Source organism: Dromiciops gliroides, chromosome 3 (assembly GCF_019393635.1).
Source record: "Dromiciops gliroides isolate mDroGli1 chromosome 3, mDroGli1.pri, whole genome shotgun sequence".
In the NCBI taxonomy this organism is placed as follows: domain Eukaryota; kingdom Metazoa; phylum Chordata; class Mammalia; order Microbiotheria; family Microbiotheriidae; genus Dromiciops; species Dromiciops gliroides.
Genome location: NC_057863.1, coordinates 534,084,077 through 534,098,780, shown reverse-complemented (window position 1 = coordinate 534,098,780; position 14,704 = coordinate 534,084,077). Strand labels below are relative to the sequence as shown.

Sequence of the window (14,704 nt, the reverse complement as noted above, 5' to 3'; positions counted from 1 at the left end):
AGTTACTGGTTGTGTGACCCTGGGTAAATCATTTAATCTCTGTCTGTCTCAGTTTCTTCATCCACAAAATGGAAAAATAATAACACCTAACTCAGGATTATTATGAAGATATTTTATGTATAGCACTTTACAACCCTGAAAGCTATATGAAAATGTCAGTTATTACTATTAATATTAAATTTTTAGAATGGAGGAGAAAGATTTGGATTCATCCCTCCCAAACATAGCTCTAACCTGAACAATAATGGACCCAAAAGAGACATGTGGACTTGATTTTCTATTCAAAAAGGCAGCCAAATAACATTTTGATTTAAAACGGATTCATTCCTTGAAGACAGGAAACACTGGCCCTCAGATATGGCAGAGAGTTTAGAATACAAAATACACTGAATACACTGACTTCTGCTTTCAGGGAAACTGAGAATTACATATAAAAAACAATATAAAAAATTTAATTTAATTAAAAAAAATTTTTTTAATCTATAACCTGACTAGATCAAATGTGATAGATGAATTTTAAAGGTACCTGTATTATGAGGTTCTCATTCTATCTTTTCTCCTGGCAGAAAAAAAAGCAACTTAAAAACAAAAAAACAAAAACAAGGAGAAAGTGCTCATCTATACTCTTCTGGAGGCCCTGTTGGGCTTTAGTGTTAATGAGCCTGCTGCATTGTAGAGTGGAAAGTGCTCTGGCTCTGGGGTAAGAAGATCTGAGTTCAAATTCTACCTTTGATACAATACCTCTGTACCTTTGGGCAAGTAGCTTAACCCCTACACTCCTTCAATTTCCTCATCTATAATCATCTATAAAAGGAGGGATTTAAACTGGGTGTCATCTGAGATCCCTTCTCCTCTTAAATCTATAACCCTAAGTACTCAATTTAGGTTGGATCAATTCCTCACCATTGAGGCAGTATCTTATCCTCAACTTCTTTGTTATTGTTGTTCAGTCATTCAGTTGTGTCTAACTCTTTGTTACCACTTGGACCATAAATAGCACACCAGGTGCTTCTAGCCTCTACCATTTCTTGAAATCCATCCAATGTCAAGTTTGTTGCTTCCATGACACCATCTATGTCTCTCATCCTCCTCCATCCCCTTTGTCCTTTTGCCTTCAATCTTTCCCCATATCAGGGTCTTTCCCAATGGGTCTCATCTGCCAAATCTGAATGTCAGTGAAAGTAACTCCTCCCATTCCTTTTCCTAAACTCCAATTACAAATAAACAAAGGTACCTTTCCAAGCTAGTCAGTAAGAATTGTTAGAATTCACATTCTTGCTGCTCTTTCGCCACTGTCTCCCTCCCTGCCTCTCTCCTCCCTCTCCCCTTCTGTCTCTTTCTCTCCCCTTTCTCCCTCCCTTCCTTCCTCTCTCCTCCCTCTCCCCCCTCTCTTCTGTCTGTCTCTCTCCTTATCTCCCTGTTTCTCTTTGCCCTCCCCCATACACACACCCTCTCTCGTTGCCAGTCCCCGAACAGACGATCTTCTCCCCCATTTTCACTGGGCCAGGTTGGGGAGGAGGTGGGAATGCCTCTCCAAAAAACCAGGGTGCCCGAGACCCTGTCTCTCTGCGTGCTTCACCCCCTTTTCTAGGTCAGCCCCCACCCCCGCCTCCATCCAGGTCCGGGTCCTGGTCCGCGTTCCCGCAGTTCAACTCATCCTGTTGGGGGTGGCTTTCCCAGGCTAATGCCCACGGCAGAGAGCTAGAGCCAGGGACCTGGGTTCGAAATCTGCCCCCTACACGTGTCCTCTTCCCCTGAACCTCAGTTTCGTCCTTAGTCAAATAAGATTGGTCCAGATACCCTCCAGGGTCCCCTCCCGACTACGAATCCGGCGATCCTTCGAGACTAAGTAAGACTAACACACCCCCACCCCTCGCCCAAAGGACCTCTAGATTCCTGTCGTTTTGCAGCAGCTTTTCCTCACACCCTGGTGCAATTAGTAATTCTCTCCCCCCCCACCACCAAAAAAAAATTTTTTTTAAAGCGAATTCACATTCTTGGCTGAAGATGAGTGGAGGAAGGGAGATTCATTATGTCTCACGTTCCAAAACATTAGAAAATAACTGGTTTCAGCAGATGTGACTTTTTTGAGCATGACAAGGAAAGAAGCCTCTTAAAATCATCATCATTATCATAACAGTGCTTTAATGTTTTCAATTTGCTTTTACATATATTATCATACTTGATCCTCACAACAACCTTGTGAGGTAGACCTGACTAATAAATTTGATTGCATGAAATGGAAAAACTTATGCATAAACAAAATCAGTGCCCCCAGGATGAGAAGGGAAGCCATAATATGGGGGTGGGGAGGGATCATTGTATCAGATTTCTCTGATAATGGGTTTGGTATCTAATATATATAAACAAGTAAGAAATATACACATAATCAAAAAACCTTTCTTAATAGACAAGTCAAAGGATATGAATGGTTGTCTTCTGGAAGAGGACCAAAATGACATCACTATGTTGGAGTCAAGGCACAGTGTGTCTGACTGTGGCTGATCAGACCAATCTGGGCTCAGAAGACTCTGCCACAGGTCAGGGACAAATAATTCATATGAACATTTGGGGTGAACATGTCTAAATTTGCGCATCTCCCATTTCTTTGGAACTACTGTAAATTTGCTTGGCTCGTAGAACACATCATCTTAGATGTGGGCAAGCCATGCTGGTCCTTTGCCAGTATCTCTCATGTCATGCAGTCAATTCCAGAGTTCTTCAGAGATACCTTGAGAGTGTCCTTGTAATGCTTCTGACCACCATGTGAATGCCTTCTGTGTGTGAGTTCTCCATAAATGAGTATTTTAGGCAAATATACATTTCACATTTGAACAATGTGGCCAGCCCATTGGAATTGTGCTATCTGCACCTGAGTTTCTGCTATAGCCACACTGCCTCTCTAGGTAGCATGGGTATATTGCTCCTCTCTTAAAGATGAAGGACTAGGACCCAGATTGGATAAATATTTGACCAGAAGTCACTAGCTCGATTTTGAGTAGCCAAGGGGCATAATGGATAGAATGTTGGACTTTAAATCAAGAAAACCTGGAGTTCACAATCCTATCTTAGTCACTTAGTTGTGGACAAGTCACTTAATTTTTCTCAACTTCAGTTTTCTCATCTGAAAAAATGGATAATAATAACACCTACCTCACAAGGTTGTTGAATACCCTGAATGAATACCCTGAATTGGGCAAATGTATTCAAATTCACACCATTCGGTTAGTTACATAAAATAATCATTTCCAGCCCAATGCAAATTCCAATAATGCAACTTCAAGGATTCATTATTTGTATTAAGACCTCCCAGTATTTTATCTTTTGTAATTACCTCTATCCATAGTTTAATAATCTATCTTTGGAGCAGCTGGGTGGGGCAGTGGATAGAGCACTGGCCCTGGATTCAGGAGGACCTGAGTTCAAATCCAGCCTCAGACACTTAACACTTACTAGCTGTGTGACCCTGGGCAAGTCACTTAACCCCAATTGCCTCACCCAAAACACACACACACACACACACACAATGGCTGTCAAAGGTCTATGATCTACTTCTAAATATTTTATAGTATAATCTTTAATATTAAGGTCATATACCCATTTAGATTGTATTATGGAATATGGTACAAGGTATTGCTTGAAGCCTAATTTCTGCCAGACTGCTTTCCAGTTCTCTCAGAATATTTTTTATCAAATAATAAGTTACTTTCTTTTTGTTTGAGGTTATTGACCACTGACTTATTGATTCACATTGTTTCTGATTCTCCTTTGTCTAATCCGTTATACTGATCTACTTTTTTATTTTTTAAACACCAGATGGCTTTGATGACTATTTTATTTAGTTTGAGGTCTGGAAGTGCAGTTCCTTCTTCATCCCTGCCTCTTTTCATTATTTCCTTTCATGTTCTAGATCCTTTATTTTTCCAAATGAATGTTATTTTTAAAAGTTCTATAAAGTATCCACTCAGTAATTTAAATGGTATGTTTCATTCTGTATCTATTATAGTCCATCAATTCTCTGTCAAGAGTTTGAAAACATGCTTCACCGTCAATCTTCTTCAGTTGTAGCTAGTTATCACATTTATCAACTTCTCAAATCTTTTAAATGTTTTCCCTTTCAATGCTGTAGTTATTTTATAAATTGTTCTGGTTCTGCACACTTCACTCTTTATCAGTTCATACAAGTTTTTCTATCCTTTCATTCCTTACATAAAAATAATATCCCATTACATTCATTCATATACTGTAATTTATTCAGCCTTTCCCAATTGTTGGATACCCACTTTGCTTCTAGTTCTTTGCTACAGCAAAAAATGCTACTCAATATTTTTGTTGATTCAAGTCTTTTCTCTGACTCTAATCTCTTTAAGAGTTAATCCTACAGTAATATCACTGGGTCAATACATCTTGGGAACTTTAGAAATATAATTCCAAATTATGTTCTAGAATGATGAGACCAAATCGTAGTTTTGCCAATAAAACCTTAGTGTGCCTGTCTATCCCATCATAGAAATCCCAATTGTCATTTTCCGTTTTTTGTTACTTTTGTCAATCTGACGGGTATGAGGAAGAACCAATTTGTTCTAATTTGTATTTATTACTAGAGATTTGGAGCACTTTTTCATGTGGTTGATGATATTCATTTCTTTTTAAAACAAGTTGTTCAAAAACCTTGATCATTTATCTATTGGGTATTGTCTCTTGTCCTTATATACTTGTATCAATGTCCTTTCTTGGGCACCATTAGCTAAGAAATTTACTGCTAAGATCCCAATTTAGTTTCACTTTTTTTTTTGAAACAAAAGCAATATAAACTTCCATAGGCATGCTCACAAATATACAAGCTTATTCCCCTCAAACGCATAATCCCTTGTTTGCACTACCTCATTGTTTGGGGATGAAAAGGGGATTAGGGTCAAGTTTAGTATGGCAGTTTCAGTTCTAACTGCATTAATTTTGTGCAAAAACTTTTCCATTTTATGCAACCAAAATTGACCATTTTTTTCTTTTTGCTATCTTTATACCCTGTTCAGTCTGGAACTCTCCCCCTATGCATAATTGGAAGTTTCTCCTCTTCACCTTCAATTCATCACATTACATATCTTACATATCTTATAATCACTTGGAGCTTATTACAACACATGGTGTGAATGCTGGTTCGTTCAATTCAGGGTTCTTAACCTTTTTAGCATCATAGACTCCTCAGAATGTTTTTAAATGCATTGAAAAAATATGTAAGATTACAAAAGAAATCAATTATACTTAGTTATAATTTTTTTCAATAAGTTCATGGACCCCAAAATTATCCCCTGTTGAACCTAAATTTGATCAGACTATTTTCCAATTTTCCCAGCAGTTTTTGTCAGATCACGAGTACTTACCCAGCAGTTGGTGTCCCTGAGTTTATCACACTATGCTACTGTATTAATTTATTTTTGGTTTTAAGTATCAAATCTGTTTCATCGATAAGCTTTATATTTTAAACAATACCAAATAGTTCTGATTATTGATTCATAGTACAGAATGTTAGGAACCCCTCTTTCTCAATTTTTTTTCATTATTTACTTTGAGATTCTTGACCTTTTCTTTCATTGAATCTTGTTTTCTCTATAAAGTAACTAACCCTTTGGTGGTCTGACTGGTAGTCACAGCTGAGAGTACCAAGAAGCCTACATTGGTTCAGTTCACCAACGTATAACACTGACACTGTAGATTCATCTAAGTTGTATTTTCATTTTTGTTATTTTGACAGTCCAATCATAAGCCATTAATTTTTGCAATTAGTATTTTCCTGCAAAGTGTTTTGTTGTGTCATATAATCCCTGTGTGGCAAGAATTCTTTATAAGCAGGCTCTCAGGTATTTTATATAGTTATCTTGATTATAATTTTTCTTTCTGCTGGGTTTTGTTAGTAATATAAAAACGATGGTTGTTTTACTGGATTTATTCTATATCCTGACACTTTGCTGGTTATTGACTGCTTTGTAAAACTTTACATGCTTCTCTGTATTCATATTTGTTGTTTCTTACAACATAGTAACACTCCGTTTGTAAGGGGGCAAAACCTGTTCTGCCCCGATTATGCGAATTATAGGGTGGCATACCCTCTGAGAGAATAAAAGATGCCAAAGAAAGAGGGGTCCATACCAGCTTAGTTATTAATAGGTTTTATTAGGGTTAATGGGGGGTGTTTACTCAAAGAGGCCTAGTCCTTGGCAGCAGGAGGACAGAAGGGTAGATCCCCATACCATCCTCTAGCCAGGACAGGCATTATAAAGAAACAGAACAAAAAAAGCATAATGCCAGGGAAGGCCCAGGGTCACATACAAGTTTTCCCATGAAATAGTTACAGCTTCTTTTGTTGTTTACATTTATTCAAGGTAGTTTACATTCCCTGTGAAGAGTCAAGTTCTGTTCCTAGACTCTGGCTACCATCATACACCATTACATTCATATACTAAATACAATCTGTTTAGACATTCTCCGATTGAGGACTATTTGCTTTGATTTCTGTTATTTGCTACTACAAAACATCACAAAGTATATGAGGATTTTCCCTTTAACCATTAACTTCCTTGGGGTATATACCTATTGGAGAACCCCTAGGCCAAAAGGCATAAACATTTCAGTCACTTTATTGGCATAATTACAAACTGCCTTCAGAAATGTTTGGACCAATTCATGGTCCAATTTTATTCTTAACACATGGCCAGTCTTACTTTTAGAAATGCTTTTCTCCCCAGTCTGGGCTCCAGACACTCAGCTGCCTCCAATTCATACAATCTACTCTCCTACCTTTCTCTTAAGACTTGCAAATTTGGTGTTACAGGTGGACTTAACAGTGGCACTTTACTCAGTATGGATATTAAGATGTGAAACATTCATAAGTCACTGAACAGTTAACAAAAGGAGGTTTACTTTGTCTTAATACAGTAAGAATATGCAACAGGGAAACAGTGGCACTTAAGCCCCTCAACTCCATTTGGTCTGGTCAGCATGACAGGATATGGTGACTTGCATAATCTTCAGAAATCTACCAAGCTGAAGAAGCCCTGACTCTATGAATAGGATTTACTTATGTCCTTAGATGACCAGGAAGCTAAACCAAGAGAGGCAGGGGCCAATTAAAACCAAGGGACAGTTTTTATGTTTTTCAAGGTAAATTAATCCCTATTTTGGGAGATGGGGGAACCCTAGTTCTAATACAATTAACGAGATTAACAATAAAAAGAATACAGGCATCAGCACTCTCCTAACTTCAAGCTTTCCTTAAGTCACAAAACAGTAAAGACATCTGAACTGTGCAAAGAGACGAAAGGTTCTCAAAATAAAACACATGGTGTCCTTTCTTGCAAATTTTTTATTATATGAATTAACAAAATGTCCTCTTTTGCCCAGTATTCCAAAGAACAAGAATTATAAGAGGGTTAGGGCTGCTGGACAAATCCAGTCACAAAAGAATGATGTATAAATGAATTCTTAAGAAATCAGTAAATTAAAATGTGGCAACTTACAATGGTTAACCAAGATATAAACCTAGCGAGAACCTGAGACAACTTAGTGACTCATCAGAACTTGGAACACAAGCTAATCTCACAATTTCCTTCATCCAATCCTTCTTGGATTGTATTTCTCATAGAGACCAATTGTTGAAATACCTGTGCCTGACTGGAGAACAGGGAAGGTCTCATCAGAGAAGTTCACTGCTACTTTCCTCTCATTTTCATTGGTTAATAATGTGATAGAGCAGAGGCAATGGGTGTACAATCATTTCTTTTCTCAGGAAGTTCAGAGGCTCCACAGCAAGGCAACAGCTTTGCAGATGCCCACATCATGGTAGTTGAAATAGCAGAGTCCTGCAAAGGTCACAGCTGAGAGTGTCAAGAGACCTGCATTGGCTCCTTTCACCAACTTGTCTCCATGAATATAGTCAGTAACAAGCTGTCCAAGACCCCTGAAAAGAAAGAAAAAATTCTACCATAGTACAAGCTAAAAATAACAGGTGACATTTAAGAGGGCATTTTCATATTGACTTTGCTACTAACAAGAACTAGCCAAGTATTTTATCATCTTCCTCAGCTCCTACCACTAGATTAATCTTTTCTATCTCTTCAGGGATTTTTGTATATGGTTATTTTTATAAGTAGAATGTAATACTCTTATCCCACTTTGATAAAAAAGTTTAAAAAACCCAATTCATGGTAACAAGAACCATAACTAAAGAAGAAGGAAGCAAGAAGTTCTAAATGAAACCTAACTGAAACCTACACTCTCAGAATTATAATGCTCAGGGAGACTTATACTGGAGATAATATCCACAAGCCCTGATGGTTACCAATCTACTTGGCTCAGTTAGTATATCAAACAAAAAAAAGTCCAAGAGGGACCATGTACAAACCAGACAATTGTTAAGGGCTAAAATTCTAGCTAGTCTGTCTAAAACATTTAATAAGTGGTCGCCAATAAATTATAAGCTTTAGCAAGAGTTAGACTTTTAAGCATTTATTAAGGAGAATAAGAATTTGGTAAAGAGAGAGAAAGGCCTAGATTCCTATCTATTAAAGGGAGAGCACATTTCTAGCTCCACTCTCCACCAGAGTCCCAAGGCAAGAGAGCGAGCCTGAGAGCCAGTCTCTTCCTTCCTCCTCCCACTAGCCCACGTCACTTCCTTTTCCAAAGAAAAGACTCCTGGTCTTGCCCTCAAAGACCTTCGCTTCATGGGCAGAACTCTTCTACAGTAAGTCTCCAGCAGGTGGCGTCATTCCAATCGGTACACAATCATTAAAATAACTCAGGCCTGTGGAGAGAACCATTAGTCCACGACTGGAGTGTGTATCCTTTAGGTGATATGCTAAAAGAAGACCTGTTCTCCACCACCACCAACCTGCCCAATTCTGGTGCCAGACTTCTACATAGGTAAATATTAATTGGAGCATTTATCAGAAATGTTATTGGTTCCATACTGTTTACTCTCTTCCTGTTGGCTGGCATTTGAAAACAGCAAGGTAACTAAATCCAGCAATTCTGAATATATGACAATTCAGACAGCATTTGATTTGTTATGTGTCATTAATTAGAAATGGTTGTATTGTTTAAAAAACTACGGCATAGGGGGCAGCTAGGTGGCACAGTGGATAAAGCACTGGCCCTGGATTCAGGAGGACCTGAGTTCAAATCCAATCTCAGACACTTGGCACTAGCAGTGTGACTCTGGGCAAGTCACTTAATCCCCATTGCCCTACAAAAACAAAACAAAAACGAAAAACTACGGCATAAAAGAGTAAATCAGAAAGTAAATGAAAATATTTTAGTAACTATTTAGTCAATCAACATACATTTATTAAGGGCCTACTCTCTCTGGCAAATAGCATTCATCTATATATTCTCCCCTTCTATATTTCCCTTAACAATTTGAGAATCAAGAAAAACTGTTTATCCTGAATAATTGATCACTGAGAAGCTGCAAGGTATATCAGATAGATAGCAGCCTCCCAGGCTGTGTGACCTTTGGCAGATCACTCACACCTCTCAGTGACCTAGACTCAATTATAAAGCAAGTGTAGATCTGCTCAAGCAGCAGGAGTTGCTGCACCTGAGCATTTCCTACACCAGTGAAATCACAGGTCTAGACAAAAAACAAAAACAAAAAACTTTGCTTCTTCCTATTTTTTACTCATTTTGAAACAGCAATTATGTTGCTAGTAGAAGCTTTTCTAAATAGAAGACATTTCTTACCAGGATACATAAGTTTAAATTACAGGAGTTATTTAACTTCTCAGGGTCAAGTTTTGTTAAGAAACAAAAGGGTTTAAATAAATTATTGGAATCATAATTATGAGCTTTTACTGTATTTTAAAATGCCAATGAATGCTCCAATAGCATTTCTAACAACTATTTCAGTTAACAGACTCCTTCATGAGCTACAGGAAATGTGAACTATTCAATCAGTACACAGTTACTAAGCACCTCTTTTGTGTACAGAACACTGAAGCAGGCTTGATTCAAAGTTTCCCTGCCCTCACAGTTTAGGAAAGGTATATAACACATACAAATATTGCTATAATACAAGATAAATACCTAAGAGGCACAGACAAAATATTAGAGATCTCAGAGTTAGGTAAGAACATTACTAACTGGGGAGGTCAAGAAAGTTTTCACAAAAGAAATGGCATGGGCAGGATCTCAGTAGGCAGAGAAGGGCATTACAAAGTGTAGGGAATAATGTAAAGAAAGCATGAAGGTAAGACATGTATGGAGGACAGTGAGCTATGGGGTTTGGCTGGGGCATAAACAGAGAAAAGTAGTGTGGCACCATACTGTGTATTCTGTATTGGTATTCCTGGCTAAGGAATCTGAACTTTTAGATTCACCAACAGAGTCAATAAAAAGGGGGCAGCTAGGTGGCACAGTGGATAAAGCACCAGTCCTGGATTCAGGAGGACCTGAGTTCAAATCCGGCCTCAGACACTTGACACTTACTAGCTGTGTGACCCTGTGCAAGTCCTTAACCTTCGTTGCCCACCAAAAAAAAAAAAGTCAATGAAGAGTTCCAGGAAGAGGAATGCTGCAACCAAATAAGACTTCGGTATAAAAGAATTCTAAATCTGAAAATTCTTTGCCCCAACATTATGCATTGCATAGTCAGCCATTTACAACTGGCTGATGCAGGGAAGAAAAAATAAATTAGGTAAACTCTATTCACTTCTTCCATTTCTACTACTCATTTTTTTTAACCTCATCTTCCTGCTTCTCAATCCTTTATCTCTCTAACCCAAACCAGAACTATAGAACTGTTCATTCTTTAGTCAACCTTCAAACCAGTAAAGATACCAGCAGTATCAACAAGGGAGCAGTAGAAGTACATTTCAGGGAAGAGGGGGGAGGGGGCCCTCATTCCTCAGGAATAAAGGGTTTTTAAGCCCCAAACCTTAAACCTGAAATGAAAACAAATTTTTATAACCAAGCCCTGGCTTTCAATCACTTGCACACCATTTTCTTCTTCAGATTTTGAGAACTCTCAGAAACGTAGCTTTATCAGCCTCTTTGATGCTTTAGTGCTTATTTTTCAGGAAGATGAAGAATTGCTAAAGTAGAAATTTTAAATCTTGCCATTTATTAGCTTTGCCACTATTTTATAGCATATGAAGAAACATCTGTTAAGGGTAGAACAAGAGACCAGGGCAAAAAAGCTTAATATGGTACTAATTCAAACACTTCAAAAGCACCCATTTAAAAAACAAATGTTATGTTTGTTGCAATTCATTCTATCCAAAAATTAAGGCAAAACCCCATTCTTTTTGTTTATATTCTAATTGCCTGCATATTTCAGAGTAATGAAGTTTCATTTCTTTAAACACTTTATAGCTGACTTCATATGAATTTAAATGAATCTTTCCCAATTAGCATTAACTGTACATTTTTAAAGTAAAATAAAAACTGACAAACATGGCACACTTAAAACACTTCCTGTTCATTTTCTCAGTTGAGCCTGACAAAACAGATTATTATTCTGATTATATTTATAAATATGGATGGAGAGATTCAGATACGTAGGATGAGTCTGTCATAATGAAATAGCTAGTCCATGTTAGAAATTAGAGTCTTCTTGACTCTTGCCATCATTCTCAAAATCTAGGCAGGGAAAGTGAAACTTGAAAGCAGAAGGAAGTGAGAACTGAAGTTTCCAATGACAAAGGAAGGAAGTGGTAGTGCAACCCCTTTTCTACAACTGACACAGCCTCTGAATTTCTCCCCATTTTGTCATCAAAGGAATAATCCTACCACCTATCTCTTAAGGGAGAGAGAGGATAAAATTGTCCAAATCTAGTTTTTGTAATTCTATTTTACTAGAATAGCTAAAACAATTCAACCAGTGGGAAATCAGTCCACCACCAACTGAAACACAGCAGGCTCAGAAGAGACACAGCAGTGCAGAAGGAATATTGTGCTTACCAGTGACCATGGAGGGTGAGGACTGCAGCCAATGAGTAGTCCACCACAGAGGTCGGGAACAGATAGGCAGTTGGGAGCAGGCCCAGCAGCAAGACACTGACCGCTCTCTCACTAGTCCAGTGCAGAGATGCAGCCTTAGAGTTAGCTACAAAAAGGACCAGAACCATATGAAAGGGGGGGGGGGCAGTGGGTGGGTGCGCAGGTTAAGACACATTCTCAACCTGAATATGTGTTAACACAAATAGTCAATTTATGAGGCTAGCAAAATGCAAGAAAGATTTAACAAAGAATATCAGAGGAATATGGGGCTTAGAAACAATCAACAGGAACTGGAGGTTCTTTCATTTTCCAAAGAACAAGACTCCTACTTTTTGGGGAGAGAACATTCTATGTATTTGCAAGGTATGAAATGATCATGGGAGAATCAACCATTTGTTGAAGACTTTGTAAATGGAGATGAATATTTGGCATGTTCATTTTAAACATCTTTTCTTATTGATATGAAATTTCTGCAGCCAGAAAATAAACCACGTGTGTTGTTCACATTCCCCTGCCAAAGGCCATCATGAAAATTTTCTTTCAAAACCAACCAATTCAAAAAGAATAGTAAAGTCTGCATACCACTCGAAGACTCTGGTCTGCTTTATTATCCTATCATTTGTGATTAACTTTAAAACAAGCCACAAATAATTTTGGCTTTACAAAGTATTTTGGGGAGAGGGGGACCATAATGAATTGATTTTAATCAAGACTTAAAAACAGGTATAAACTTCAATTTGGAGGGAAAAACAAACAAAAACAACCAGTTCATATGTTTATAAGGACTGCATAATTCACAAAGTTCAGTTTTAAAAAACAAATAAATATTTTACATTGGGAAACTGGATTCAGGGTTACGTGACTTGTCTATAATCAGTGGAAAGATGTGATATGCTATGAGAAAACTAAGAATTAGAGAAACGAATTTACTAAGTTATACAGTAGTGAGTCAGTACACAAACTCAGGTCTTTTATTTTTTTTTTATCTGTTGGGGCAATGAGGGTTAAGTGACTTACCCAGGGTCACACAGCTAGTAAGTGCCAAATGTCTGATCTTTTCACTCAAAGTTAAACACCTTTTCTACTATACTACATCTAGTCTCACTCTACTTCTGTAGTCTCACAGAAGGGCTCAAAGGAATCAAGATCTAATAATACACTGACCTAAGAGAAAGAAGCCTAAAGGTGGTAGAATGGAAGCAGCTCTGGATTTGATATAAAAGGATCTGAAATGAGTTCTGACTCTGGCACTTACAACCTGTGTGAGCTTGGGCAAGTTACTATCTCACCCCATCTCCCCTTCAGTTTCCTAATTGATGAAATGAAGTGGCTGGAGATCTTAAATTCCTTTCAGCTCTAAATCTAAAATCTGAAACCTGAACTTTAATGCTAGTGCCTTCCTCTCTGTAAATTATCTTTGTCTTATCCTTCATATAATAAATAGCTTGTTTCTACATAGTTATTTACTGTGAGCTCCTTAAGAGGAGAAAACTGTCCTTTGGATATCCCCAGCCCTTAGCAGGACTTGGCACATAATAGGCCCTTAATGTTTGCTGACTTGATTTGAACTTCTGCAAAAACAAAACATTAAATCTTTCCAGATGTGGAGATAGTAACATGGGAAAAACCCAATGATCAATGTGTTATGTAAAATGGAAAAAAATTAATGACTTATTAAAGACTGCCAAGTGATTATAATATCCACCTAAATTAGGGCACACAACGCATCCCAAACCGTTTTAGATAATCTGCTGTTGTGGACTATTACTGTGTTGACTCCTCTGAATGATCTAAATATTAAAGGATGACTCCTCTCCAAAGAATGAGTCTCTGAAAATGAAAGTCTTGGGTTTCGACATTTCATTTTTTAAAAAGAGACGTTTCCCTATGTTGACACTAGGGGAGGCTAAATGATGACAGGAAGAGTCTGGGAGTCTGCAGATCTGTGGGTCAAACTACCCAGGTCATTTCGGACGTGTCACTTCCTAGCTCTGTGCCTCAGTTTCCTCATTTATAAACAAAGGGGCTGAACTAGATGATTCGTCCGGGACGTCGAGGGTCTGGGGGTATGGAGGCCTGGGGGGCCAGGGGTTGGAGGGGGATGACCAGAGTGGCCAGGGGCAGGACGTACAGTAGCGGCTGGCAGACAGGTGGACGTGCCGTCCTCCGGGGGCAGGCCGGTCCGGCAGAGACGCAGAGGCGAAGGCGGGTCTGACCACCCGGGCGCCCAGGAGCAGAACTGGGGAGAGAAGCAAAGCGACACTGCTGGGGGGAGCCGCGGTGTGGGGCCCTCGTCCCCTTAGCTCTGAGCCAGTCACCTCGGTCCCACAGCCCCAGGGGAGTCTCGGGCTCGAGCCCGGCCCGCTCAGGGGGCAGAAGGGGCCGAGCGGCTGATCCGGGTCCTCACCAGGGTCACGGGCTCAGTGCCACTGAGGGCTAGAAGGAAGCCCGTCACCTCCGGGCGTAGGAGCTCCAGAGACCGCTGGAGTACTGACCCCTCCCGCCCATTGCGGGAGACGGCGGTCAGAGCCCCCCGACTGGCCGGTCCCCTCACCTCGGCCCCCTCGGGCGCAGCTCAGAAGGTTCAGGCGCCCCAGCGCCGCAGCCGCAGCCAACGCCATATCTGCTCGAAACTTTCAAGGTCACGCGACGACCCGGAAGCGCTTAGGACCACTTCCCACGCTGTCGCTCCGGAAGCTGACATGACCGGAAC

The 14,704-nt window shown here is 39.3% G+C and overlaps 1 protein-coding gene across 1 annotated transcript; it reads right to left on the bottom strand.

Annotated features, from left to right (window-relative positions):
• Positions 1–7,342: 7,342 nt before the first annotated feature.
• Positions 7,343–14,687, bottom strand: SDHD (succinate dehydrogenase complex subunit D). The gene is made up of 4 exons (XM_043991916.1): positions 14,546–14,687; positions 14,123–14,230; positions 11,953–12,097; positions 7,343–7,954 (listed from the first exon to the last, which is right to left on the bottom strand). The coding sequence occupies exons 1-4, from the start codon at positions 14,610–14,612 to the stop codon at positions 7,789–7,791; spliced, it is 486 nt and encodes a 161-aa protein (XP_043847851.1). The 5' UTR covers positions 14,613–14,687; the 3' UTR covers positions 7,343–7,788.
• Between the last annotated feature and the right edge of the window lie 17 nt (positions 14,688–14,704).

Bases quoted from the DNA above. Each gene is read 5' to 3' on its own strand.
- SDHD (XM_043991916.1), bottom strand. From the start codon at position 14,612: ATGGCGTTGGCTGCGGCTGCGGCGCTGGGGCGCCTGAACCTTCTGAGC. The intron at 12,098-14,122 runs GTACGTCCTGCC...TCCTTTTTGTAG, and splicing joins CCTGTCTGCCAGCCGCTACT to CTAACTCTAAGGCTGCATCT. The intron at 7,955-11,952 runs GTAAGCACAATA...CTTTCTTTTCAG, and splicing joins CTCACCCTCCATGGTCACTG to GGGTCTTGGACAGCTTGTTA.